This window comes from Petromyzon marinus, chromosome 72 (genome assembly GCF_048934315.1).
Source record: "Petromyzon marinus isolate PM22_M1 ecotype Great Lakes invasive population chromosome 72, UKy_Petmar_22M1.pri1.0, whole genome shotgun sequence".
NCBI classification, from domain to species: Eukaryota; Metazoa; Chordata; class Hyperoartia; order Petromyzontiformes; family Petromyzontidae; genus Petromyzon; species Petromyzon marinus.
Window position 1 is genome coordinate 5403858 of NC_133738.1, and position 27800 is coordinate 5431657.

The following is a 27800-nucleotide window of genomic DNA, read 5'->3' on the forward strand; positions in this document are numbered from 1 at the left end:
CTGATAATACTCATTAAATAAGGTGTAAAACAACCAACAACATTCTGAACGAAGCACATTCATTTAAAGCTGAAGAGTTTGCATGGTTCTACCTCTTCCCAAAAAGAATCAATGGACTCAAAGAAGTAAGAGCTGTCAGAATCACTCCATTGGACTCATTTCAATTCAGAATTCTGCATAGTGATACACGATTTCAACGAAACTACTACCTCGTCTACGCATTATCAATGTTCGAGTATTATCGCATCCAATCCAACATCTTACCATGTGGAAAGAAGGTTCAAGGACAAGATGCTAGAGTAGAATATTTTCATCTCTACCTTAACAACCTTCGAGGATCAGCTGCATATTGGCAAACAGCGCTGAATGAATTTATCGGACAAATATGTTCAATAGGACCACCAACATACTTTGCGAGATTCAGTTTCAATGATTTGAATTGCCTTGATATGCGCAAATCACTTTTAGTAGCTGATGAAAGACCCAATAAAGATCCAAATGAACTCAACATATATGCCACACAACGATTGATCGAACAGTATCCTGTCATAGTCACTCGACACTTCATTGTTCGATTGAACGCACCGATGAAATTCTTGACAAATAATCATGAAGTGTTTGGTGGTCATTTGAATCATTTGGCGAGACCCCGGGGTCCCGCAAAAATCAGGTCAATAATTATTTTCAGCCATCCCGCCCAATCTCGTCGCTGAGTTGGACGACGACAGCAACGCACCGCCGGCCCAGACTCGCGCCAACAAGCGCCAGCAGGCGGCAATCGACACGATGGGCACCACCCCACCGGCCAAACGCAAGCCCGGGCGTCCGCCGCAGTCGCGCGCGGCAACAACGCCCTCCGGTCAGCCGTCGATCCTCAGCTTCTTTGCCAAAGCGAGCCCGCCGCCCCCCAGGCAGTGAATTTAACGTGTTTATGTAATTTTTAAACTTTTTACGAAACTTAGTGCCCCGAGTAGCTCTCGACGAGGCCAATCGATTGACCACTAGTTTTTTTGTCGGTAAGGCAAGACTCGTGTCGCTACGCGGTTTTTCCCATCCTGGGGCAATGATGGGACCCCGGGGTCCCGCCAATTGCTTGATATATATTTATTGTTTTATTCTTTCCCTTCTACGTAACTTTACCGGAAGAACCAAGAATAAAAATACGATTACATTTCTAATAATATAGCGCGGCTATTTTTATTTGCTATTAACAATATCATGATGGTTTTTAGTTAGTTGACATAGCTTGATGCACGTAACTTTACCGGAAGAACCAAGAATAAAAATACGATTACATTTCTAATAATATAGCGCGGCTATTTTTATTTGCTATTAACAATATCATGATGGTTTTTAGTTAGTTGACATAGCTTGATGCATTAGTAACACGTTTGGAATAATTTAACCGATTCCATGCTAAAATTCTAGTATTTAGGTTGTAAAGAGTTCCAACAAACTAATAAGAAAGAGCTTCTAGTGTTCCTTTGTAAACTAAAGTCTCACACTATGAAGGCAGTGCTATCTGATTTCACAAAAAGGTAAGGTGTAAGGTCCTAGGCAGTGTAGAATATGCATTATACATAATATCACCTATCAATAATAAAAAGCCTAGTATTAAATTCTTATGGAAAGTTCAACATTCATCTGGAAATCTTGACGAGCAATCTTTACTTATCTAAAGTGAAAACATAACAACATGAGTAATAATTATTTGGAGCAATTGAAACGCACATGTCAACTTGATTATGATACAGAAATTAAAAAATGCACAAAAATCAAAAACATTAACAGAAAAATCCAGGAAAAACTGAAAAAATCTTCCCGAAAAAGCACCGTACACCAACGCTGTGTGCAAAAATCCCAATGGGATGCAAGTCAAACAACAACAACAAGACAACTTTGATTAAAGCCATCATTCTAACTCCGTACTACAACAAAGAAACATGGCCAAATCAAAGAACTGTGACCGAAATTTCACAATAAACGACATAAACAACATGTACCACCAAAACCCTGTAGCATAGCTGGCTGCATGAGTCACTCCACTACAGCAGGAGCATCAGTAGGAGTATCAACATTTTTCAATGCACCTTTGGGATCAGCACACTAAATCAAAAACACAGATCATAATTTACAGCGGTCATCCGGAGCGAAACATTTTATTTTATTTTAGGCCACTGAATAGCAGTGGCAGCTAGGGGTGTACAACTCCTCTAGAGCAGTTTTGAGTGAAGATCTCATAGGTAGTGATTCAAGTTGCAGTTTATTGGCAATAGCTGTCCTGACCCTAGGGGCATCAATAGCAAAGGCCCTTACTCCAGCATTTGTACGGCAATAGGGAATGTGAAGCTGGTAAATGAGTGAAGACCTTAGGTCAAATTTGTTCTTTGAAATAGAGAGGAGATCCAGCAGGTAGTCTGCGGATTTTTTTGTAAGTACATCGTTAATAAATAAGATCTGGTGCACAAGCCGTCGAACATAAGAAATGTTAAGTTTGACCCAATGTAGAGATCACAGTGGTGAGTCCTGTATAAGCAGTTCAATGTAAATCTTAAGGCGGAGTGATAAATTGAGTCAAGCTTCTTCAGTACAGTACTTGGGGCTGATTTATATACGTTGTCACAGGAATCAAGTAGAGGCAGTATGGTAGCTTTTATCAATTCCAATTGGAACATAGGGGGGAAGCAGTGCTTGGGTCGATACAGAAAACCAATTTTTATTTTTGTCTTTTTACCAATATAATCAATGTGATATTCAAAATTCAGTTTTGAATCCAGGATGACTACAAGATACTTATAGATCTTGACTTGCTCTATTTGATCATTATTTAAGGAATGTAATTGGGGAAAAATTACTTCCTGCTTTAGTCCTGGTGAGAAGCATAGCACCTTGGTTTTGGAGGTATTCAGGACTAGTTTTAGAGCAACTAGCTGATGTTGTAGTTTGTTGAAATCACCCTGGAGCTTGGCAATCACGTCATCCGGAGAGCAGCCAGCATTAATCAGTATCGTGTCATCTGCAAAATATTTACTCTGGAATGATCCAGGTCAGTGCCCAAGTCATTGACATAAAGAGATAACAAGAGGGGGCCGAGGATAGAACCCTGTGGAACTCCTTTTGTTATCTTAACACTGTTTGACCTCCAACCATCTGTGAAGACAGTTTGGGTGCGAGAAAAGAGGTAATTTTGTAACCATTTTAATGCGTTTTCGGAAAAAACGAGGCAACTTAGTTTACTAAGCAGGGTGTTGTGGTCTACTGTATCAAGTTTTTTACAAGTCAAGAAATAGACAGGCACAGTACTGCTTATTATCAAGGCTACTGTCAATGTGATTCAGAGAGTCAAATGCAGCAGATGTGCTGTATTTTTTTCGGAACCCAGATTGTTTTAGATGTAATAGATTGTTGTCGGACAGGAAACTGCTCATTTGGTAGTTCAATAGTTTTTCAAAAATTTTCATCAACGGGGACAATTGAGATAGGTCGGTAGTTATTTGGATCATCTTTAGGGCCCCTTTGTGAAGTGGATAAACATAGGAATGTTTCCATTCTAGAGGTACTGAAGCTTCTTTGAATGACAGGTTGAAAATATGGGCTATAGGTTTGTATTAGGTGACCAACAGTTAGTAGAGCAAAGACGGGAATACTATCTGCTCCAGTAGAGTAGGACCCTTTGAGGTAGGATAGTTGTTTCAGAACATTACTTTCGTGTATTGGCTGGAAACTACATTCGTTTAATGTTCGGACAGGGGTGTAGGAATTTGCATGAGCAGGGGTGACTCCCAATACATTTTCAAAAAGGTTACCAGCTTCAGAAAAATTAAAGTTAAAATTGTCAACAATTTTTTTGGGATCTCAAAAATATTCCCCATTTCGGTTAAGCTCAACCGGCAGATGATCTGTTTTGGATGCCTTTTTGATACATTTGATTGTTTTCCAGTCGAGGGAGATAACATACCCAGGTTAGAGAGAGATAGATGCATCCACCAAATATACAGCAGCCTTGACCTGGAAGCACTTACTCTGAGTCAATTCCATCGTCACGCACGAGTCTTGCCCTGCTGCACACGTGGTAAATGTTGATTCAGGAATCCCCAAATCAAGACTTCCAATGGTGCAGCTAAGCCGTCCTGCGAAATTGTACAAAGGACGCATATTAGTATTTAAACTCAACCATTTTTTTTTTTACCAGGTGTAAGGCCCCACTGAGTTGTTACGTTGTAGCTCTTTTTCAGAAGCGACCTGGCCATCACAAATGATAGCAACTCAGCGAAGTGACTGATATGATCACGTGGAAATTTACATCAGCAAAATACTCTAAACCCGTTTTTCTAAATGTGAAGGGATAAACCGGAGGACCCGGCTTAAAAATCCATGCGACCACCACGGGGGATAGAGAGACGCAAACTCCACGTATAACAGCAGCATGCATCGTCTGGGTCGAACTTCACGAACCTCCTGCATACCACGCGAGATAGTTAACATCTCCACGGGTAGAGAGACACCTGTAGCCGGAATGGGCTTATTGTAACGAATCACACGTATAATTACGGAGTTAATGATGACCATGGATTGGGCCCTTAGACTCACGTGACTGCACAGTACACCACGCCCACCAGTGGAGTAATCAATTCAGGGTACGGGGAATCTATTTAGATTCGGATGGACACTGTCCAGGTAACACACACACACACTTTTACAGCTCCGCTAAAACATAGCTATATATAACTATTTAATAATTACGGTTGGACTCTATCTTAGTCCAACCGTTGCGCTAATCGGAGGTGTGGGGGGTAGTGTAGTGTATAGTAGTACATTCTAGTGTATAGTAGTCTCTAGTGTAGTGTATAGTCTTGTCAATTGCGGTGTTCTTCAGGAACATTACTACCGCAACACAAGAGAAAATACTATACTAGCTAAATGAGCGCAAACGTATAGCCGGGGAGTGGAGTGAAAAACGTCACCTTCGACGCTCATAGCGAGCCAGATGACAGCCGCCAGAACATGACTCAGGGTAATGTCCATGCTGCTCCACCTGGCAAAATACAAAAACACGCGCCACGGTCATCTGGGCAGCAGCGTCTTTTGGCTAACCATGGAAAAAAGATGGTGGTCACCGCATTATCGCGGCGCTTTCAGATTGTGCTGCTTCTGCGGCCGTCTGGAACGCTCTTCCGTCCGATATTAGGAAGCCACTGGCAGCCATGCAACTTTTTAAATCATCATCATCTAGGTTGACAATCTTACTTCTTTAGAACTGCTGCTCGTTGTGTTTAGTTTGCTGTCCTTCCCTCGCACCTCTGATTAGCTTCATATGGTGCTAAAAAAGTTAAACATACATACACCACTATACACTACACCATTCCACACTACACACCTATACACTATACTATTCTACACCATACACTCCACCACTATACACTACACGACTATACATTATACGACTAGAGTACACACTACACTACTATACAGTAAACACTACACTACTATACTATAGTACTATATAGTACACTCATGCACTTCACAAATATACACTATGCTATACACACCACATAATACACTACACTATTATACAATACACTACTCTACACCACTATACTAAATTGAAGTCGCGGGGCATGGAGGGAGGGGGGTAAGGTGAGTGTGGGGGCGGGGTGGGGGCTGTGAGGAGAGGTTGTAAAACCGAGGGTGCACTGGGAGGCAACGGGTGGTGCCGAGACTGAGGCTTTGTGATGTAGATGGGGGAAGTAAATAAGCAAGCTAGGATTAAGCCGCCTTTTGCTATGCTGCCGGGTGGGTAAGTTAGAAAAGTGCAGGCTAACAATGTAAGGAGTTCAAACTGAAATGTGGAAGCTAAAAAACAACTTGTGGTAAACACTACTATGGCGATGGTAGTGTGTAAAACTGGGGGTATCAGACTGGGTATATAGGTATGTTTATGAAAATACATTTAAACTGGCTGTCTGGCAGTAAAATGCCCGGTAGCTAAAGTTTGACTTGGTTAATTACATCTTTCCAATGATTGCTCAATTTTAATCCATCATCTTGGTTGAAGTTATGTCTATGTTTGTATATCTGGATGGCTTCATGGACAAATATTTGCTATGTATGGCAATGTAAGGCATTACCAAAAAGATTTCCAAAATTCGAAACAAACACAAGATCCAGGTCCAATTCAGTACAGTACACAAGATCCGTGATCTTCTTTGGTTCTTTCAGTAAAGTCACGTAGAATGAGAATAAAATAATAAATTGATAAAATAAAATAACACCTTAAAATTCTCACGACGTTTCGGCCACAACACAAGCGGCCTTCATCAGGTGAAGGAACGAGACTGTCTGGAGGACAGCGCTGGAGCAAACACAGCCAAGCTCAGACCGCGACCTTTAAGCTGTGTGAGAAGAAACAGAGCCCCTTGACAAAGGAATTAGCATAGAATTTAGCATTGAAATAGCTGAGTGATTAGCTTGTGACTGCTCACAGAAATGGCTATGTTAAAGTCAAAGCATACACATCCACAGAGGCACTCCTTGACAAAGGAATTAGCATAGAATTTAGCATTGAAATAGCTGAGTGATTAGCTTGTGACTGGTCACAGAAATGGCTGTGTTAAAGTCGAAGCATACACATTCACAGAGGCACCTAGTGCAAATCAAACAGGAGAATTTAGCATTGAAATAACTGAGGGATTAGCTTGTGACTTGTCATAGAAGTAGTTATGTTAAAGTCAAAGCCTACACATCTACCGAGGCACCTAGTACAAATCAAACAGGATAAATTAGCATTGAAATAACTGAGTGATTAGCTTGCGACTGGTCACAGAAATGGCTATGTTAAAGTCAAAGCATACACATTCACAGAGGCACCTAGTACAAATCAAACAGGAGTATTTAGCATTGAAATAACTGAGGGATTAGCTTGTGACTTGTCATAGAAGTAGTTATGTTAAAGTCAAAGCCTACACATCTACCGAGGCACCTAGTACAAATCAAACAGGAGAAATTAGCATTGAAATAACTGAGTGATTAGCTTGCGACTGGTCACAGAAATGGCTATGTTAAAGTCAAAGCCTACACATCTGAGCTATTAACAGTAACTGGGTATACACTTAACTATATAATGAATACTATATAGTAAACCAATAAAAAACTAAAATATAAATTACCTCAATGTTATCAATAAACTATATATTCTCCAATCAGCTAAACTAAAAACAATAAGTCGTTATATATCACAATGCTATATGGCGAAAAAATGGGTGGATTCTTACCCTCAACTTTAGCACCACGGATAGCTATGAGCCCCGTTCAGACGGACGAGTTCATCCATGGTCGGAACGGAGGAGGGAAAGAGAGACAGCTGCGAGGCGCTGTTAAACTCCATGTTGTAAACCATACCATTAACCGTGGTGTGAGAGGTATTAAGAGTCAATGCCAGCGAAAGAGCTGCGGTCTGAAGGTCATCGTAACATACAATTAAGAACGGAAATGGTTTAAAACATCTTTCCAATGGTTACTAAGCCAGAATTCATCTTCTCGGTTGAAATTTTCTCTGTGCTTGTATATGTGAATGGCCTCATGAACGAATCTCTCATGGTAGCCGGTTGGTTTGCAAAGAACCTCCGTCTTGGAGAAGGCAATGTCACGTGGTTCAATGAGCCACTCTGTCTACAGGAAAGCTACCCATACAGATGCTTACTTGAAACCGGATTCCCACCACCATCCATCCCAGAAGAACTCCCTCATGAAGACTCTATACCATAGAGCCCAATGCATTTCCGACCAGGAACACATTACCAGTAAACTCAAGCACGTACACCAGGCTCTCAAGGCTAATGGTTACTCCGACTACACAATCCGCAAAGCCATCACTCAGGTCATGAAGAAGGATCCTCTTGTGGAGCCACGCAAAACCATCAGCTTACCCTACATTGCAGGGGTCACTAAAAATATCTCCAAAATCCTGAATAAACACAAGATCCAGGTCCGATGCAAAACAGTACATAAAATCCGTGATCTGGTTCCATCTGTAAAAGATGCTGTTCCAGACATACAGTACCCGGGCGTTTACAAACTAAAGTGCCTCTGTGGTAGTAGCTACATTGGAGAAACCAAACGACATATCTCGGACCGCATCCGCGAACATAAAGCAGACTTGAAACACGGTAGAACGAACTCCTCTGCCGTGGCAGATCACTGTTATAATTCATTGGGCTCACATGACATTGACTTCTCCAAGACGGAGGTTCTTTGCAAACCAACCGGCTACCATGAGAGATTCGTTCATGAGGCCATTCACATATACAAGCACATAGACAATTTCAACCGAGAAGATGGATTCTGGCTTAGTAACCATTGGAAAGATGTTTTAAACCATTTCCGTTCTTAATTAATTGTATTTTACGATGAACTTCAGACCGCAGCTCTTTCGCTGGCATTGAGTCTTAATACCTCTCACACCACGGTTAATGGTATGGTTTACAACATGGAGTATAACAACGCCTCGCAGCTGTCTCTCTCCCGTTCCGACCGTGGATGAACTCGTCCGTCTGAACGGGGCTCGTAGCTATCCGTGGTGCTAAAGTTGAGGGTAAGAATCCACCCATTTTTTCGCCATATAGCATTGTGATATATAACGACTTATTGTTGTTAGCTTAGCTGATTGGAGAATATATAGAGTTTATTGATAACATTGAGGTAATTTATGTTTAACATTTTTATTGGTTTACTATATAGTATTCGTTATATATTGTATTGTATACCCAGTTACTGTGAATAGCTCAGATGTGTAGGCCTTAACTTCAACATAGCCATTTCTGTGACCAGTCACAAGCTAATCACTCAGTTATTTCAATGCTAAATTCTCCTTTTTGATTTGTACTAGGTGCCTCGGTAGATGTGTAGGCTTTGACTTTAACACAACTATTTCTATGACCAGTCACAAGCTAATCCCTCAGTTATTTCAATGCTAAATTATCCTCTTCTTTGGTTCTTTCGGTAAAGTCACGTAGAATGAGAATAAAATAATAAATTGATAAAATAAAATAACACAATAATATTCTCACGACGTTTCGGCCACAACACAAGCGGCCTTCATCAGGTGAAGGGAGCGAGACTGTCTGGTAGGACAGCGCTGGAGTGAGAGAGCCACGTTCAGATCACGGCTTTTAAGCTGTGTGAGAGGAACAAAGAGCCTTGACGAAGGAATTAGCATAAAATTTAGCATTGAAAAGGCTGAATGATTAGCTTGTGACTGGTCACAGAAATAGCTATGTTAAAAGTTAAAGCATACACTTCCGCAGAGGCACCCATTGTTAAAAGGAATTAGCATATAATTTAGCATTGAAATAGCTAAATTAAGGCATTCGCTTGTAACTGCTACAGAAATAGTTACGTTGAAGTCAGAGCATACACATTCACCGAGGCACTTAGTACAAATCAAAACAGGAGAATTTAGCATTGAAATAACTAGGCGAATTTAGCATTGAAATAACTGGGTGATTTGCTAGTGACTGGTCACAGAAATGACTACATATCTGAGCTATTCACAGTACTATATAGTGAACCAATAAAAACTAAAATATAAATTACCTTCATGTTATCAATAAACTCTATATTCTCCAATCAGCTAAGCTACCAACCATAAGTCGTTATATATCACAATGCTATATGGCGAAAAAATGGGTGGATTCTTACCCTCAAATTTCCGTACCACGGATAGCTACGGGCCCCGTTCAGACGGACGAGTTCGTCCATGGTCGGAACAGAGGAGGGGGAGAGAGACAGCTGCGAAGCCCTAGTATACTCCATGTTGTAAACCATACCATTAACCGTGGTGTGAGAGGTATTAAGAGGCAATGCTGGCGAAAGAGCTGCGGTCTGAAGGTCATCGTAAAATTACAATTAATTAAGAACAGAAATGATTTAACACATCTTTCCAGTGGTTACTAAGCCTGAATCCATCTTCTCGGTTGAAATTGTCTCTGTGCTTGTATATGTGAATGGCCTCATGAACGAATCTCTCATGGTAGCCAGTTGGTTTGCAAAGAACCTCCGTCTTGGAGAAGTCAATGTCATGTGAGCCCACTGAATTGTAACAGTGATCTGCCACGGCAGAGGAGTTCGTCTTACCGTGTTTCAAGTCTGCTTTATGTTCGGGGATGCGGTCCGAGATATGTCTTTTGGTTTCTCCAATGTAGCTACTACCACAGAGGCACTTTAGTTTGTAAACGCCCGGGTACTGTATGTCTGGAAGAGCATCTTTTACAGATGGAACTAAATCACGGATTTTGTGTACTGTGTTGAATCGGACCTGGATCTTGTGTTTATTCAGGATTTTGGAGATCTTTTTAGTGACCCCTGCAATGTAGGGTAAGGTGATGGTTTTGAGTGGCTCCACAAGAGGATCCTTCTTCATGACTGGAGTGATGGCTTTGCGGATTGTGTAGTCGGAGTAGCCATTAGCCCTGAGAGCCTGGTGTACGTGCTTGAGTTCACTGGTAATGTGTTCCTGGTCGGAAATGCATTGGGCTCTATGGTATAGAGTCTTGATGAGGCAGTTCTTCTGGGATGAATGGTGGTGGGAATCCGGTTTCAAGTAAGCATCTGTATGGGTAGCTTTCCTGTAGACAGAGTGGCTCATTGAACCATCATGTCTCCTTTTAATTAAGACATCCAGAAAGGGTAGTTTGCCATCTTTTTCGACCTCCATGGTAAATCTGATGGCTGAGTGTATGGAATTTATGTGGTCGCGGAATTGGTCTAGAGCAGGCTGGCCATGTGGCCAGATGACAAAGGTGTCATCAACGTACCTCTTCCATAAGGTCGGGCGTAGAGTGGCAGTCTGGATGGCGTCAGTTTCAAATTTTTCCATGAATACGTTGGCTACAACCGGAGATAGGGGGGAGCCCATTGGGGTGCCCTCAGTTTGTTTGTAGAAAGTTCCATTCCAGGTGAAGTATGTGTTGGTTAAGCAATGTCTCACCAGGGGGGGTACATCAGTATGCAGTCCTTGATGAACCAGGTCTTCAATGATAACGATGGTGTCAGGTACCGGGACTTTGGTGAACAAGGACACCACATCAAAACTGACAAGCAGGTCGTTTGGGGACAGGGAAATGTCTTTGATTGTCGATACCAGGTGAGTAGAATTTAGTACCGCAGAGGTGGTTTTTCCAGTGAAAGGTCGCGGTATATCAGCCAGAAAACGTGCCAGTTTGTAGGTGGGGGAGCTGATAGTAGAGACGATGGGACGAAGGGGTGTATCTTCTTTGTGTATCTTTGGAAGGCCATATAATCTTGGTGGTCTGGCAGCAGAGGGTTTCAACAAGAACTGTTTGTTCTCATCAATTAATGCTGTTGAATCAGAGATAATTTTGTTCGTTTTGGTGACCAGGCTGTTGGTGGGATCTCTTTTTATTTTTGTATAGCTGCCATCGTTGAGTAGTTCTTGAATTTTGTTGTTATATTCTGTTTTGTCCATGATGACAGTGGCATTGCCTTTGTCGGCTGAGAGAACGACAATATCATCCCTCTTTTTTAATTGAGATAATTCAAAACGTTCGTCTTTGCTGATGTTGCTAGGTGGCAACTTAGCGTTTTTGAGGGTTGCAGCGATTTCAGATCTTGCTACGTCTGCAGAGATGTGACTCAAGCCCTTGAGTGCAACGTCGACATGGGCAATGATATCATTAACCGGTAAGTGTCTTGGTGTGACAGCAAAGTTTAGACCTTTAGCTAAAACGGATTTCAGACCATCAGAAATGGAACTGTTACTGACGTCTATCTTTTCGGTGTGTGGATCCGATTTTTTGCTGGAGAGGTGATTGAATTTGGAAATCAAATTGTCCCTACATTTGTTCGACATAGTGGCAGCCGAAGAGGTAGTCATATTGTCTACATGTTCCCAATCCGATGTAGACATTGTTGCTGTCAATTTTAAGTGTGATTTGTAGAGTGTCTTGTCTAACTGATCGAGTTCGGTGCGTGTAAGTCTGATTTTTTCCGAGATAAGAGCGAAGCTAGTTCTAGCTAGAATTCGTTTTGCATTGAGAGAAGTTGCAACAGCAGAGGTTAGTGTAAATGCGGTTGGTATTACCTTAGAGTCGCGGCATCTCTTCAGAAAGGTGAGAGACTCGATTAGTTGAGCCTTCTTATCCCGAAGTCTGTTGAATGATCTTAAGGATGTGTGGAATCCCTCCCCGTAGACGCGGTTAAATTTCGATTTAAAGCATCCGCGAACATAAAGCAGACTTGAAACACGGTAAGACGAACTCCTCTGCCGTGGCAGATCACTGTTACAATTCAGTGGGCTCACATGACATTGACTTCTCCAAGACGGAGGTTCTTTGCAAACCAACTGGCTACCATGAGAGATTCGTTCATGAGGCCATTCACATATACAAGCACAGAGACAATTTCAACCGAGAAGATGGATTCAGGCTTAGTAACCACTGGAAAGATGTGTTAAATCATTTCTGTTCTTAATTAATTGTAATTTTACGATGACCTTCAGACCGCAGCTCTTTCGCCAGCATTGCCTCTTAATACCTCTCACACCACGGTTAATGGTATGGTTTACAACATGGAGTATACTAGGGCTTCGCAGCTGTCTCTCTCCCCCTCCTCTGTTCCGACCATGGACGAACTCGTCCGTCTGAACGGGGCCCGTAGCTATCCGTGGTACGGAAATTTGAGGGTAAGAATCCACCCATTTTTTCGCCATATAGCATTGTGATATATAACGACTTATGGTTGGTAGCTTAGCTGATTGGAGAATATAGAGTTTATTGATAACATGAAGGTAATTTATATTTTAGTTTTTATTGGTTCACTATATAGTACTGTGAATAGCTCAGATATGTAGTCATTTCTGTGACCAGTCACTAGCAAATCACCCAGTTATTTCAATGCTAAATTCGCCTAGTTATTTCAATGCTAAATTATCCTGTTTTGATTTGTACTAAGAGCCTCGGTGAATGTGTATGCTCTGACTTCAACGTAACTATTTCTGTAGCAGTTACAAGCGAATGCCTTAATTTAGCTATTTCAATGCTAAATTCTATGCTAATTCCTTTTAACAATGGGTGCCTCTGCGGATGTGTATGCTTTAACTTTTAACATAGCTATTTCTGTGACCAGTCACAAGCTAATCATTCAGCCTTTTCAATGCTAAATTTTATGCTAATTCCTTCGTCAAGGCTCTTTGTTCCTCTCACACAGCTTAAAAGCCGTGATCTGAACGTGGCTGTCTCACTCCAGCGCTGTCCTACCAGACAGTCTCGCTCCCTTCACCTGATGAAGGCCGCTTGTGTTGTGGCCGAAACGTCGTGAGAATATTATTGTGTTATTTTATTTTATCAATTTATTATTTTATTCTCATTCTACGTGACTTTACCGAAAGAACCAAAGAAGATGAATCATTTCAGTCACGAAAGCTTTAAATCGAAATTTTAACCGCCTCTACGGGGAGGGATTCCACACATCCTTAAGATCATTCAACAGACTTCGGGATAAGAAGGCTCAACTAATCGAGTCTCTCACCTTTCTGAAGAGATGCCGCGACTCTAAGGTAATACCAACCGCATTTACACTAACCTCTGCTGTTGCAACTTCTCTCAATGCAAAACGAATTCTAGCTAGAACTAGCTTCGCTCTTATCTCGGAAAAAATCAGACTTACACGCACCGAACTCGATCAGTTAGACAAGACACTCTACAAATCACACTTAAAATTGACAGCAACAATGTCTACATCGGATTGGGAACATGTAGACAATATGACTACCTCTTCGGCTGCCACTATGTCGAACAAATGTAGGGACAATTTGATTTCCAAATTCAATCACCTCTCCAGCAAAAAATCGGATCCACACACCGAAAAGATAGACGTCAACAAAGTCGTAATTAATCGCACTAACAGTTCCATTTCTGATGGTCTGAAATCCGTTTTAGCTAAAGGTCTAAACTTTGCTGTCACACCGAGACACTTACCGGTTAATGATATCATTGCCCATGTCGACGTTGCACTCAAGGGCTTGAGTCACATCTCTGCAGACGTAGCAAGATCTGAAATCGCTGCAACCCTCAAAAACGCTAAGTTGCCACCTAGCAACATCAGCAAAGACGAACGTTTTGAATTATCTCAATTAAAAAAGAGGGATGATATTGTCGTTCTCTCAGCCGACAAAGGCAATGCCACTGTCATCATGGACAAAACAGAATATAACAACAAAATTCAAGAACTACTCAACGATGGCAGCTATACAAAAATAAAAAGAGATCCCACCAACAGCCTGGTCACCAAAACGAACAAAATTATCTCTGATTCAACAGCATTAATTGATGAGAACAAACAGTTCTTGTTGAAACCCTCTGCTGCCAGACCACCAAGATTATATGGCCTTCCAAAGATACACAAAGAAGATACACCCCTTCGTCCCATCGTCTCTACTATCAGCTCCCCCACCTACAAACTGGCACGTTTTCTGGCTGATATACTGCGACCTTTCATTGGAAAAACCACCTCTGCGGTGCTAAATTCTACTCACCTGGTATCGACAATCAAAGACATTTCCCTGTCCCCAAACGACCTGCTTGTCAGTTTTGATGTGGTGTCCTTGTTCACCAAAGTCCCGGTACCTGACACCATCGCTATCATTGAAGACCTGGTTCATCAAGGACTGCATACTGATGTACCCCCCCTGGTGAGACATTGCTTAACCAACACATACTTCACCTGGAATGGAACTTTCTACAAACAAACTGAGGGCACCCCAATGGGCTCCCCCCTATCTCCGGTTGTAGCCAACGTATTCATGGAAAAATTTGAAACTGACGCCATCCAGACTGCCACTCTACGCCCGACCTTATGGAAGAGGTACGTTGATGACACCTTTGTCATCTAGCCACATGGCCAGCCTGCTCTAGACCAATTCCGCGACCACATCAATTCCATACACCCAGCTATCAGATTTACCATGGAGGTCGAAAAAGATGGCAAACTACCCTTTCTGGATGTCTTAATTAAAAGGAGACATGATGGTTCAATGAGCCACTCTGTCTACAGGAAAGCTACCCATACAGATGCTTACTTGAAACCGGATTCCCACCACCATCCATCCCAGAAGAACTGCCTCATCAAGACTCTATACCATAGAGCCCAATGCATTTCCGACCAGGAACACATTACCAGTGAACTCAAGCACGTACACCAGGCTATCAGGGCTAATGGCTACTCCGACTACACAATCCACAAAGCCATCACTCCAGTCATGAAGAAGGATCCTCTTGTGGAGCCACTCAAAACCATCACCTTACCCTACATTGCAGGGGTCACTAAAAAGATCTCCAAAATCCTGAATAAACACAAGATCCAGGTCCGATTCAACACAGTACACAAAATCCGTGATTTAGTTCCATCTGTAAAAGATGCTCTTCCAGACATACAGTACCCGGGCGTTTACAAACTAAAGTGCCTCTGTGGTAGTAGCTACATTGGAGAAACCAAAAGACATATCTCGGACCGCATCCGCGAACATAAAGCAGACTTGAAACACGGTAAGACGAACTCCTCTGCCGTGGCAGATCACTGTTACAATTCAGTGGGCTCACATGACATTGACTTCTCCAAGACGGAGGTTCTTTGCAAACCAACTGGCTACCATGAGAGATTCGTTCATGAGGCCATTCACATATACAAGCACAGAGACAATTTCAACCGAGAAGATGGATTCAGGCTTAGTAACCACTGGAAAGATGTGTTAAATCATTTCTGTTCTTAATTAATTGTAATTTTACGATGACCTTCAGACCGCAGCTCTTTCGCCAGCATTGCCTCTTAATACCTCTCACACCACGGTTAATGGTATGGTTTACAACATGGAGTATACTAGGGCTTCGCAGCTGTCTCTCTCCCCCTCCTCTGTTCCGACCATGGACGAACTCGTCCGTCTGAACGGGGCCCGTAGCTATCCGTGGTACGGAAATTTGAGGGTAAGAATCCACCCATTTTTTCGCCATATAGCATTGTGATATATAACGACTTATGGTTGGTAGCTTAGCTGATTGGAGAATATAGAGTTTATTGATAACATGAAGGTAATTTATATTTTAGTTTTTATTGGTTCACTATATAGTACTGTGAATAGCTCAGATATGTAGTCATTTCTGTGACCAGTCACTAGCAAATCACCCAGTTATTTCAATGCTAAATTCGCCTAGTTATTTCAATGCTAAATTCTCCTGTTTTGATTTGTACTAAGTGCCTCGGTGAATGTGTATGCTCTGACTTCAACGTAACTATTTCTGTAGCAGTTACAAGCGAATGCCTTAATTTAGCTATTTCAATGCTAAATTATATGCTAATTCCTTTTAACAATGGGTGCCTCTGCGGATGTGTATGCTTTAACTTTTAACATAGCTATTTCTGTGACCAGTCACAAGCTAATCATTCAGCCTTTTCAATGCTAAATTTTATGCTAATTCCTTCGTCAAGGCTCTTTGTTCCTCTCACACAGCTTAAAAGCCGTGATCTGAACGTGGCTCTCTCACTCCAGCGCTGTCCTACCAGACAGTCTCGCTCCCTTCACCTGATGAAGGCCGCTTGTGTTGTGGCCGAAACGTCGTGAGAATATTATTGTGTTATTTTATTTTATCAATTTATTATTTTATTCTCATTCTACGTGACTTTACCGAAAGAACCAAAGAAGATGAATCATTGCAGTCACGAAAGCTTTAAATCGAAAGCTAAATTATCCTGTTTGATTTGTACTAGGTGCCTCTGTGATTGTGTATGCTTTGACTTTAACATAGCCATTTCTGTGACCAGTCACAAGCTAATCACTCAGCTATTTCAATGCTAAATTCTATGCTAATTCCTTTTTCAAGGGGTGCCTCTGTGGATGTGTATGCTTTGACTTTAACATAGCCATTTCTGTGACCAGTCACAAGCTAATCACTCAGCTATTTCAATGCTAAATTCTATGCTAATTCCTTTGTCAAGGCACTCCGTTTCTTCTCACACAGCTTAAAGTTCGCGGTCTGAGCTTGGCTGTGTTCGCTCCAACGCTGTCCTCCAGACAGTCTCGTCCCTTCACCTGATGAAGGCCGCTTGTGTTGTGACCGAAACGTCGTGAGAATTTTATTGTTATTTTATTTTATCAATGTATTATTTTATTCTCATTCTACGTGACTTTACCGAAAGTACCAAAGAAGATGAATCCTTGCAGTCACGAAAGCTTTAAATCGCAAGATCCGTGATCTGATCCCATTTGTAAAGGATGTCATTCCTGACTTACAGTACCCTGGTGTCTACAAACTGAGTTGCACCTGTTGGGATTGTTACATCGGGGAAACGAAACGACATATTTCTGATCGCATTCACGAGCACAAGTTGGATCTGAAACATGGCAGGACGGATTATTCGGCCGTTGCCAAACACTGTTATAATGCTGCTGGCTCTCATGACATAGTGTTGTCCGATACCAAGGTGCTCTGCAAGCCTCCTGGATACTACCAAAGATTTGTCCACGAAGCCATCCAGATATACAAACATAGACATAACTTCAACCGAGATGATGGAATCAAATTGAGCCAGGGGCGGAGCCAGGGGGTGGCAGGGGTGACATTCTGCGTATAAGTGTACGACACTCGGTCTGGCGGACTCCATGCAACTGCATTGTCAGAGTGTGTCGCCAACTGATGGCGTCTAGTTCAACAGCCTGACTCTCTAATCATTCTTGAAATTAAAATTTGTTGAATGTCACCCCGGCCTGAAATCCTGGCTCCGCCCGTGAATTGAGCAATCATTGGAAAGATGTAATTAACCAAGTCAAACTTTAGCTACCGGGCATTTTACTGCTAGACAGCCAGTTTAAATGTATTTTCATAAACATACCCATATTCCCAGTCTGTTACCCCCAGTTTAACACACTACCATCGCCATGGTAGTGTTTAACACAAGTTTTTTTTTAGTTTGCACATTTCAGTTTGAACTCCTTACATTATTAGCCTGTGCTTTTCTAACTTTCCCACCCGGCAGCATAACAAAAGGCGGCTTAATCCTAGCTTGCTGATTTACTTCCGCCATCTACATCACAAAGCCTCAGTCTCGGCACCACCCGTTGCCTCCCAGATAACCCTCGGTTTTGCAACCTCTCCTCCCAGCCCACACCCCGCCCCCACACTCACGATGGCACCCCCCCTCCCCCCATGCCCCGCGACTATATAATCCCTCGTCACAACCATCTCTGAGACACACTTATGCGTTTGTGCTTTCGCTATGTTGTCCCCACCTGAAAATGGACGCTTGTGTTGCGCCCCGAAACGTGATTTAATTTAGTTTTCTTTGTTTTGCCTACGTGACTTTACCGACAAAACCAAAGAGTATGAATCCGCGCCTTAAGATGATTGGGGAGAGGTGTCAGTAGTAGACTGTATAGAAATTAATGAGTACACTTGCGTTGAGTTGTTTGGGAACAAGTGGCAGTTGGGGACTGTATAGAGAATTAATTAATACACTTGCGTTGAGTTGCTTGGGAACAGGTGACAGTTGGGGGACTGTGTAGATAATAATTAGTACACTTGCGTTGAGATGACTGGGAACAGGTGGCAGTTGGGGACTGTATAGATAATTAATAAACTTGCGTTGAGTTGATTGGGAACAAATGGCAGTTGGGGACTATATAGAGAACTAATTAATTAGTACACTTGCGTTGAGTTGCTTGGGAATAGGTGGCAGTTGGGGACGGTATTGATAAATAATTAATTAATGTTTATGCGTTTTGTTGCTTGGGAACAGGTGGCAGTTTGGGGACTGTATAGAGAATTAATTAATGCACTTGCGTTGAGTTGCTTGGGAACAGGTGGCAGTTGGGGACGGTACTGAAAATTAATTAATTAATACACTTGCGTTGAGTTGCTTCGGAACAAGTGGCAGTTGGGGACTCTATAGATAATTAATTTGTACACTTGCGTTGAGATGACTGGGAACAGGTGGCAGTTGGGGACTGTATAGATAATTAATAAACTTGCGTTCAGTTGATTGGGAACAAGTGGCAGTAGGAGACTGTATAGATAATTAATTAAATAGTACTCTTGCGTTGAGTTGTTTGGGAACAAGTGGCAGTTGGGGACTATATAGAGAACTAATTAATTAGTACACTTGCGTTGAGTTGCTCGGGAACAAGTGGCAGTTGGGGACTGTATAGAGAATTAATTAATTAATTCGCTTGCGTTGAGATGATTGGGAACAGGTGGCAGTTGGGGACTGTATAGATAATTAATAAACTTGCGTTGAGTTGATTGGGAACAAGTGGCAGTAGGAGACTGTATAGAGAATTAATTAATACACTTGCGTTGAGTTGCTTGGGAACAGGAGGCAGTTGTGGGACTGTATAGATAATTAATTAGTACACTTGCTTTGAGTTGTTTGGGAACAAGTGGCTGTTGGGGACTATATAGAGAACTAATTAATTAGTACACTTGCGTTGAGTTGCTTGGGAACAAGTGGCAGTTGGAGACTCTATAGATAATTAATTAATACACTTGCGTTGAGTAGCTTGGGAACAAGTGGCATTTGGGGACGGTATAGATCATTAATTAATTAATACACTTGCGTTGAGTTGCTTTGGAACAGGTGGCAGTTGGGAACGGTATAGCTAATTAATTAATACACTTGCGTTGAGTTGCTTGGGAACAGGTGGCAGTTGGGGGACTGTATAGATAATTAATTAATTAGTACACTTGCGTTGAGTTGCTTGGGAACAAGTGGCAGTTGGGGGACTGTATAGATAATTAATACACTTGCGTTGAGTTGCTTGGGAACAGGTGGCAGTTGGGGGACTGTAAAGATAATTAATTAATACACTTGCGTTGAGTTGATTGGGAACAGGTGGCCGTTGGGGGACTGTATAGATAATTAATTAATTCACTTGCGTTGAGATGATTGGGAACAGGTGGCCGTTGGGGGACTGTATAGATAATTAATTAATTAGTACACTTGCGTTGAGTTGTTTGGGAACAATTGACAGTTGGGGACTGTATAGAGAATTAATTAATACACTTGCGTTGAGTTGCTTGGGAACAGGTGACAGTTGGGGGACTGTATAGATAATTAATTAATTAGTACACTTGCGTTGAGATGACTGGGAACAGGTGGCAGTTGGGGACTGTATAGATAATTAATAAACTTGCGTTGAGTTGATTGGGAACAAGTGGCAGTAGGAGACTGTATAGATAATTAATTAGTACACTTGCGTTGAGATGACTGGGAACAGGTGGCAGTTGGGGACTGTATATAGAATTAAGTAATACACTTGCGTTGAGTTGCTTGGGAACAGGTGACAGTTGGGGTACTGTATAGATAATTAATTAATACACTTGCGTTGAGATGACTGGGAACAGGTGGCAGTTGGGGACTGTATAGATAATTAATTAATGCACTTGCGTTGAGTTGCTTGGGAACAGGTGGCAGTTGGGGACGGTACTTTTAATTAATTAATTGATATACTTCCGTTGAGTTGCTTGGGAACAAGTAGCAGTTGGGGGACTGTAAAGATAATTAATTAATACACTTGCATTGAGTTGCTTGGGAACAAGTGGCAGTTGGGGACTCTATAGATAATTAATTATTACACTTGCGCAGAGATTATTGGGAACAAGTGGCCGTAGGGAGGACAGTGAAATGTACAAGTTGAGATCATTAAAGACAGGTGGCATAGTCAGGGTGCAAGGCGCTGTACAATTAAGGGCGGGCCCTGAGAGGATATATAAATCGGAGCAAGGCCCGCCGTCGGAGCTCTTGCTTGCAGAAATTACGAAGGTGGAAGGCATCGGGGCTGACTGTTCACCGCGATGTATCGGCATAATTATTATGAAAAAAACAAGGACTTCACCTTTTTCTACATGGATATCTCAAAGGAGCTTCTTTACCAATGTGTCATTAAACCCACCGCCACACGACACAGCCAATCGGTAAGGGGGGGTTTGTGTCGCCTAAACACAAAACGGTATCTAGTTGACTTTCAGCACTAACTGGTTGCGGTGTGTGTTGGAGAGTTAAAACGACAACACCAATTTACATATTGGAGTTACCATGACATTTTGCTTGGTGTGATTACAACAACAATGATCAGCAACCAGCAACCTCATCAGGTGATTAGCCAGAATGGTGGACCATACCTTAAATACAGGAGGGATAAATGTGATGTGGTCAATTGTGAGCCTACCAGGTTCAAAGGCTAGAGGGGGGGGGGGTACTAATGTTGTTTTATAAATTACAATGGACATCTATTTTTAGTTGCGTTATTCATAATTAAAGATGAAGCACATTATGATTGCTGCGACACGTGCCATATGTAGGGTCCATGACAGTCATATCTGTTTTGCAAAAAACTTTTGTCTTGATAATTTCTTGTGTAATTGAATTTTATTTCCAAATCTGACAACGAAATTATACGTGTAGTAGTAGTAAGTTACCGTCAGTTGCGCTGCTTCCAGTGCAGCTCGTATAAATTAGAGCTTTTACTGGTAGGAACCTCCTGGTTCCACCAGCCCACAGGGGATTATTGTGTCCGTCCGTTCGTCGTGCATCCAAAAATGGGAGGGGTGGGGCTGCGTGGAGAGGGGAGAGGAGGGTGGGGCTGGCTGGGGAAGGCGGCCACAGCACACACGAGGTGGTGGGTGGCCACCAACCACGTCTGGCCATCTTCACGACATTTTTCCCTTCACGTGGAGAATCAACAACATGCGTTTGGAGTATGCGGCTGCTCTCAATCTCTACATTATAAGCCGCCTAATTCGTTGAGCCATCATTCGAGGCAAGGTCACTTAGGAATCGTATACAGCTCAGTGGGCCCTGCCCGGTCAAAATAAAACATTTAGTTGAGCACTGTACACATTTCTGCACAGGGTACTGTACACACGTGTGCTGTATCAACTACTGACCTTGGGAGCTGCTGCTATACGAGGTGCGGTTCCTATTTTGAAAAAAACCCACACCATTCCTCCTGGGTTGATAAAATAGCTACAGCTTTGTGGGTATTTTTTTTTCTCTCCACCATCCCAATTCCCCACTCGGTCCCCACCCTTCACGCCGGCTTGCGCCCGGCCTCACAGTCGGGCATATTTGCGGAATGCACCACGTGTTGAAGCAAATGGGGACCATGTTGTTAATTGTCATATTACGCTTTGTTTTTTTTCAGTAAAGTCACGTATAAATAAGAAATAATAAAGTAACATAATAGCATACGACGTTTCGGTTGCAACACAAGCAGCCATCATCAGGTACAGAAGAGCTAAATTTACGAGAGAGAGAAAATGCATAACCCCAGATGTATATATAGACACCCAAGTAGGGGGGAACTAACACAGATACAACAGGGGACACAGAGAGAGAAGCATACCAAACAAACAGGGTTTAGCTAAATTTGGAAACCATATAAAGCAACACATTTTATTATTTCTTATTTATACGTGACTTTACCGAGAAAAACCAAAGAGTAATTCCTGCAGTCACGAAAGCTTCGAATTGTCATATTCTTTAACCAATCAGATTTCGAGTTTGCCATGTTGGGCGTAATCTTTGACACACCGGACCCTCCTAGCTTGCCTAGCCACTTACATTAGTATTTTTCGTGTGGCATGATCGGAGGGCCAGTTAGCTAACTGAAGTAAAACTAGCTAGCACGTAACGTAGCATCATTTAAGATGTATTTAAACCTTCTTTCGTGACGTTTAGATTTTTAGATGCTGTGCTTTAGATTTATTTTTCTGCACGGAAGCCTATTGAATCCTGATTGTGTTATTCGTGTTTTACGGCATTTTGCGTGCTTGGTGGTCGTAAAAGTAAATGTGACTGGTTGTTGTGAGTTTGTTCTTGTTTCTTTGGTAATGACATTGATTTGGGCTATGCGATGCCTATCTGCGATGCAGCATCCTGTCATGCTGCGTAATTGTGGTACATCCTTGATGGTTTCAGTCACCATGTATTCACGTCTCTGCAATTAGTGTATTGTAACTTTCATAGGTCTTAAGCCTCGTGTTAAATCACTTTATTCCACACAATAAAGGTTACTGTCTGTGAATATGTGGTGGTTATGTCGAATGATCATAGCCTATAGCCCTAGTATCATGGTGAGGTTATTCGAAGGCAGTTTCATTGGTGGAGGATATCACTAAAGGCCTAGGTGTAAAATACACAGCCCGCCACTACTCAGCCTAAACTTCTCAGTCTGGGGCACCGCGATGGTGACATGTTTGGGAGGGGGGGAGGTGATAATTTCGAACCCAGGGACATGAAAATATTTTTCTCACCAGTTCTGTTATTTGTGGAACGCGGTTCTGCCCCAACGTGTACTGCGAGGTCTGCCCTGTATTTGTTCATTCTCGTGGTGGAGAGCGAAACGCTTTGTGCTCGCGTCACTCCTGGCTGAAGATTATCCACGAGAGAGAACAATTCGAGTCTTTGGCCTACTCGTCCTATAGGTGTGTAGTAACGTAGAAGCAGTCACTTAGCAGCATAGCGCTTGTTGCTGGCAGGGAAAGGGATCTGCAGTTACAGCAGTCCTGATTGACAGCAGGTCACTTGATAAACCAGAGAGAGGGATTTAGGGGAAAGGTTACAGAGGGTGCACGTGAGGGAAGCCCGGGAATCCGTTAGTAGGTTCCAGAAAGGGGGCGTGGCCGGGGCGGAGCGAGGCCAGGCTGGGAGGATAAAAGGGGGCCCCGAGCAGGGGCTCGGGGCTGTCGTTTGGAGTGGGATCCCTTCGTGCTGCTGGAGTCTTCGTTGCTGTCTACGCCTTCACCATCTCGGCGTCGTCAGCCAGGCAGTCTGCCAGCCGTCCTGACTGGGAGCTGTAGTTACTTTGTGTGAACTGTTAAGGCTGTTCATAAACAGAGTGCCTCCTACTCTTAGTGTCTCTGGCCCAGTCACTACAGGTGTACCCATACAACACCTCCCCCCCCTTCCCCCCCCCCCCCCCACTAATAAACACAACGTGCCAAATCAACAAACTGCAGCAATACCCGTTAATACTGCTGAGGGGATAGACGTGGTGTGGTGGGCGGAGGCGTTGGAGGTGGGGGCAGTGCATTCACGAAACTTAAACCATTATTTTCAACCCTGCCTGTGCCAGGAAAATTTGATCATGCATGTATATTGAACTTTATTTGCCTCGTACATAAAAAAATACTAATTGGAGGTGCAGGTGAAGGACAACAAACTAAACACAACAACAATCAGTTCTAAAGAAATCAGTTTTAAATTTAGCTGATTTAAAAGTGCATAGCTCCCAGTGGCTTCCAAATATCAGGAGGAGGAGCGTTCCAGACGGCAGCAGGAGCGCATGTGAAAGTGCCGCACTATGGTGCGGTGGCCATCTTTTTTTAATGAGGTCCTCGGTTCAATTAAGCACCAGCCCTTTCTGCCATACTAGCTATAAAGTGGAGGGAGAGGCCAATAAATGTATGTTAAGTGTTTTAAATGTATAATGAAATCCAGTTTCTAGATGAGTTGACTTCTTTTACTAAAGGATGATTTTCACCTACATCAAGTCGTAAATGTTGCAGGAGATATTTGAGAAAAGTTACTTGGTGCCAAAGGGTGCGTTTTAAAATGTCAAGAATGCGCAAAACGTGTTGAGGTCATACCATTGCATGCAAATTCAGGATTGTGGCCGCGAGCTTTTATGTCGTGGTTAGCACACTGACCTCTAAATCCTGGTCATTTGAGTTTCATTCCCAGCCAGGGCTAACTTACTATTAAATCTATATATATAAATTTTGTCAGGTAAGGCCCACGGATGTATGGAGCTCTTTTTCAAAAGCGACCTGGCTATCACAAACGACAGAGTGGCTTATCGTCAAGTGGACATTTATTGGAGCCAAATTCTAAAAATGCATAATGTTGATTCGAAATGTGGAGTGGAAAACTGGAGGGTCCAGAGAAAAATCCCCGAGACCACGGGGAGAGAGAAATGCAAACTCCAAATATGCAACAGGTGTCAGGGTCGGGATCGAATCCACGACCTCCTGTATACCAGGTAAAGTAGTTAACATCTCACTAGCCACCGTGGCCACCCCGTGATGGAAAGTGTCAAGTCAGGTCATTTCTTGCACACACGCAAACGAGAACAAGGAAGTTCTCATGCACAAAATATATTGCACTCCATGCAAATACCACATTTTATCATTACAGACAAGACAGGCTCCTGCCTCGTCTCATGTATACAATGGTATGAACACCAATGGCAAAAAGGGCACTCTCCGTCAATGGTATTGTCCCCTTATCAAACGATCAATCATTGTCAGCCAGCAGCAAGTCAACGTTGAATAATGGCCTCTCCAAATCGCACGCTAATCTACTAGATTATCCGGTAATGCGACAAATGCTCACCCAGCACCTGCCACGCATGGCGTGACTTCGGTGCTCCGTGTCCTTAAGTGGGGCCGTCCTCTTGGATGCATTCCTTTGGCTGCCACTCAACATTGTTGACCATGAATTATGTGTGTGTGTATGTATGTCTTTGTATGTATGTGGCGAGCTGTGGCGCATTGGTTAGCTGTAATGTGCTACAAACCCGGCGACCAGATTAGGTAGCCATTACCACGTCCGGCTTCGTTTGTCTCTCCAGTGGCGACGTTTACTACACATTGGTTCAGGTACTGATTTGATGCTGAGTCGACCTAGGGGAGGCCTAAAGCCTGTTCATTTCGCCGCTGGTGTTGGTGGCCGTGAGCGGGTATCGAACTCTGTGGGGTTCAGAGTGCAGTGTATCGCTAACCGCTCGCTACCGCTCCCCACACTTAAAATATTTCACACACACACTCATTCACTCTCACATTCACTAACTCTGATAAAACGGGAGAACGTACACAACTCTATACACTGAAAGGCACCCCGGTGGAGAATTGAAGTTAGACCCCTTCTTGATGTAAGGCACAAGTAAGGAAGTTCAAGAAGTTTAACACGTAAGCTTACGCGACCAATATCATCCATAATAGAGGTTTTTTTGGGTTAGATCGCGTAAATATATAAATGTGTCGGTTAACCCGCCACCAACCGACACAGCCAACTAGCAGGGGTTGTCACGTAAACAGAACATGCCAAGTCATTACTAGTACAGCACACCGGTGTGTTGGAGACACAAGCCACAACATGTACAATCTGAGTACGACGTTTCACCAGTAATTCCAACTAGCTTCATCAGTCGCCTAGATTCATCAGTTGCTCCATAGAAGACAACTTGATGATGATGATCCAGGCAGTGATGAGAGGGAAGCTGGGCACTATTTGGGCACCATATGAAGAAGGATGGACAAGAAGATAGTGGCAAGTGTGCTCGGAAAAATAGAAAGAACCGGAAAATGAGGGAAGACCGAACACATAATGGCTTGACGATGGCTATTTAGAGATTGGGCCAGAAAGATGTGCCCACTAATTGAACAATTGGTCACAAGACAAAGGAATATTGAAAGAAATTATGAAATCTGCAGTTTAAACCTACAGGGATATCTGCCCATGGATCGTGATGATAATGATACTACAATGAGAGAATTAAAACTTAAAAATTATAGCCATTTAAAATATATAAGCGGACTTGTGGTTGTGAATTAGTTGTGAGAGAGGCACTGCGTTCCATTCTGGTCCGGGCGCTCATACACATCATAACCGGCCAGATGTTGACTCCCTCCAGTGGTATACAGGAGGTCGTGGGTTCGATCCCGACCTCGACGCCTGTTGTGTATTTAGATTGTGCGCGTCTCTCTCTCTCTCCCCGTGGTCGTGTAGATTTTTCTGTTATTTTCGCTCCAAATAAAAAAAAAACATCCGTTATGGGGTATTTGGCTGCTTCTATAGATGTCCACGTGATAAGCCGCTTAATTGAGCTATAATTTGTGGCCTGGTCGCTTCAGCAACAGCCAAATACTCGAACGTCATGGTTTTTAAATGTCGAGGGGAAAATAATTGGAGGACCCTGATAAAAATCCATGCGACCACCACGGGGACAGAGAGAGTCAAAAACTCCCAAAAACAGGCATCGTTAGGGTCGGGATGGAACCCACGACCTCCTGTAGAACAAGCGAGGTAGTTAACATCTCCATAGCCACCGTGGTCTTACATAGTAAACTAGTGTAGTCTGTGCTCGTGTGAATGTAGAAATAGCACAACCACACGAACTCTCTCCTGTGAACTCTCCTGTGGCTAAGCACACCTCGGCTTTGGCGACAAGCTCCTGAACATATGTTGCTGCCATGCGGAGGGATAGGCATCTTTCCCATGCAGTCGCTAAACGCCGTGCAAACTTACGACAAATATTCAACAGAGGTATTTGGAAGGAAGAAAAATCCATCAAAAGTCAACTGAAGCGATTTCCTGGCTGATATGCAGGATCATAGGTATCGTACATTTTGCACAAAATAATAGTGAGCGTAATCGTGGGTTTAACTCTCCGACCCAAAACAACCAGTTAGTGCTGAACTAGTAAACTAATTGTACACGTTTTGTGTTACATGACACAAACCCCTTACTGATATTGGCTGTCAGGTGGTGATGGTGGCTGATTTAAAGCAACATTTGTATTTTTAAGCGATCTAACCCAAAATAATCATTTATTACAGAAAATAATACTTAGGTTTTGTGACTACCATTCCTCTCTCTATATATATTTTTATTAGCGGTTATATTTCCCAACAACCAAAATATGAAATAACCAACTCCCCTACATAAGATGCCTATTATCTGTTTCAGTAACTATTCGTATTTTTTTTTTTTGCAATCGACAGAAACAATAGCATTGTGCA

The 27800-nt window shown here is 42.7% G+C and overlaps 2 protein-coding genes across 3 annotated transcripts in view; both read right to left on the reverse strand.

Moving 5' to 3' along the window:
• The window catches only part of LOC116957306 (uncharacterized), a 205970-nt gene that overhangs the window by 109213 nt on the left and 68957 nt on the right, over nt 1-27800 (reverse strand). The gene's annotated exons all lie outside the window — the stretch shown is intronic.
• Nucleotides 1-27800, reverse strand: part of LOC116957347 (uncharacterized) — an 82119-nt gene that overhangs the window by 53824 nt on the left and 495 nt on the right. For both annotated transcript variants that reach the window (XM_076055702.1, XM_076055701.1), the window contains exons 2-3: nt 4965-5035; nt 4023-4130 (exon numbers count right to left, since the gene is read on the reverse strand). In XM_076055702.1, coding sequence (XP_075911817.1) covers nt 4023-4130; nt 4965-5025 — 169 coding nt within the window. In that variant the 5' untranslated portion in view covers nt 5026-5035. The remainder of the gene's footprint in view (nt 1-4022; nt 4131-4964; nt 5036-27800) is intronic.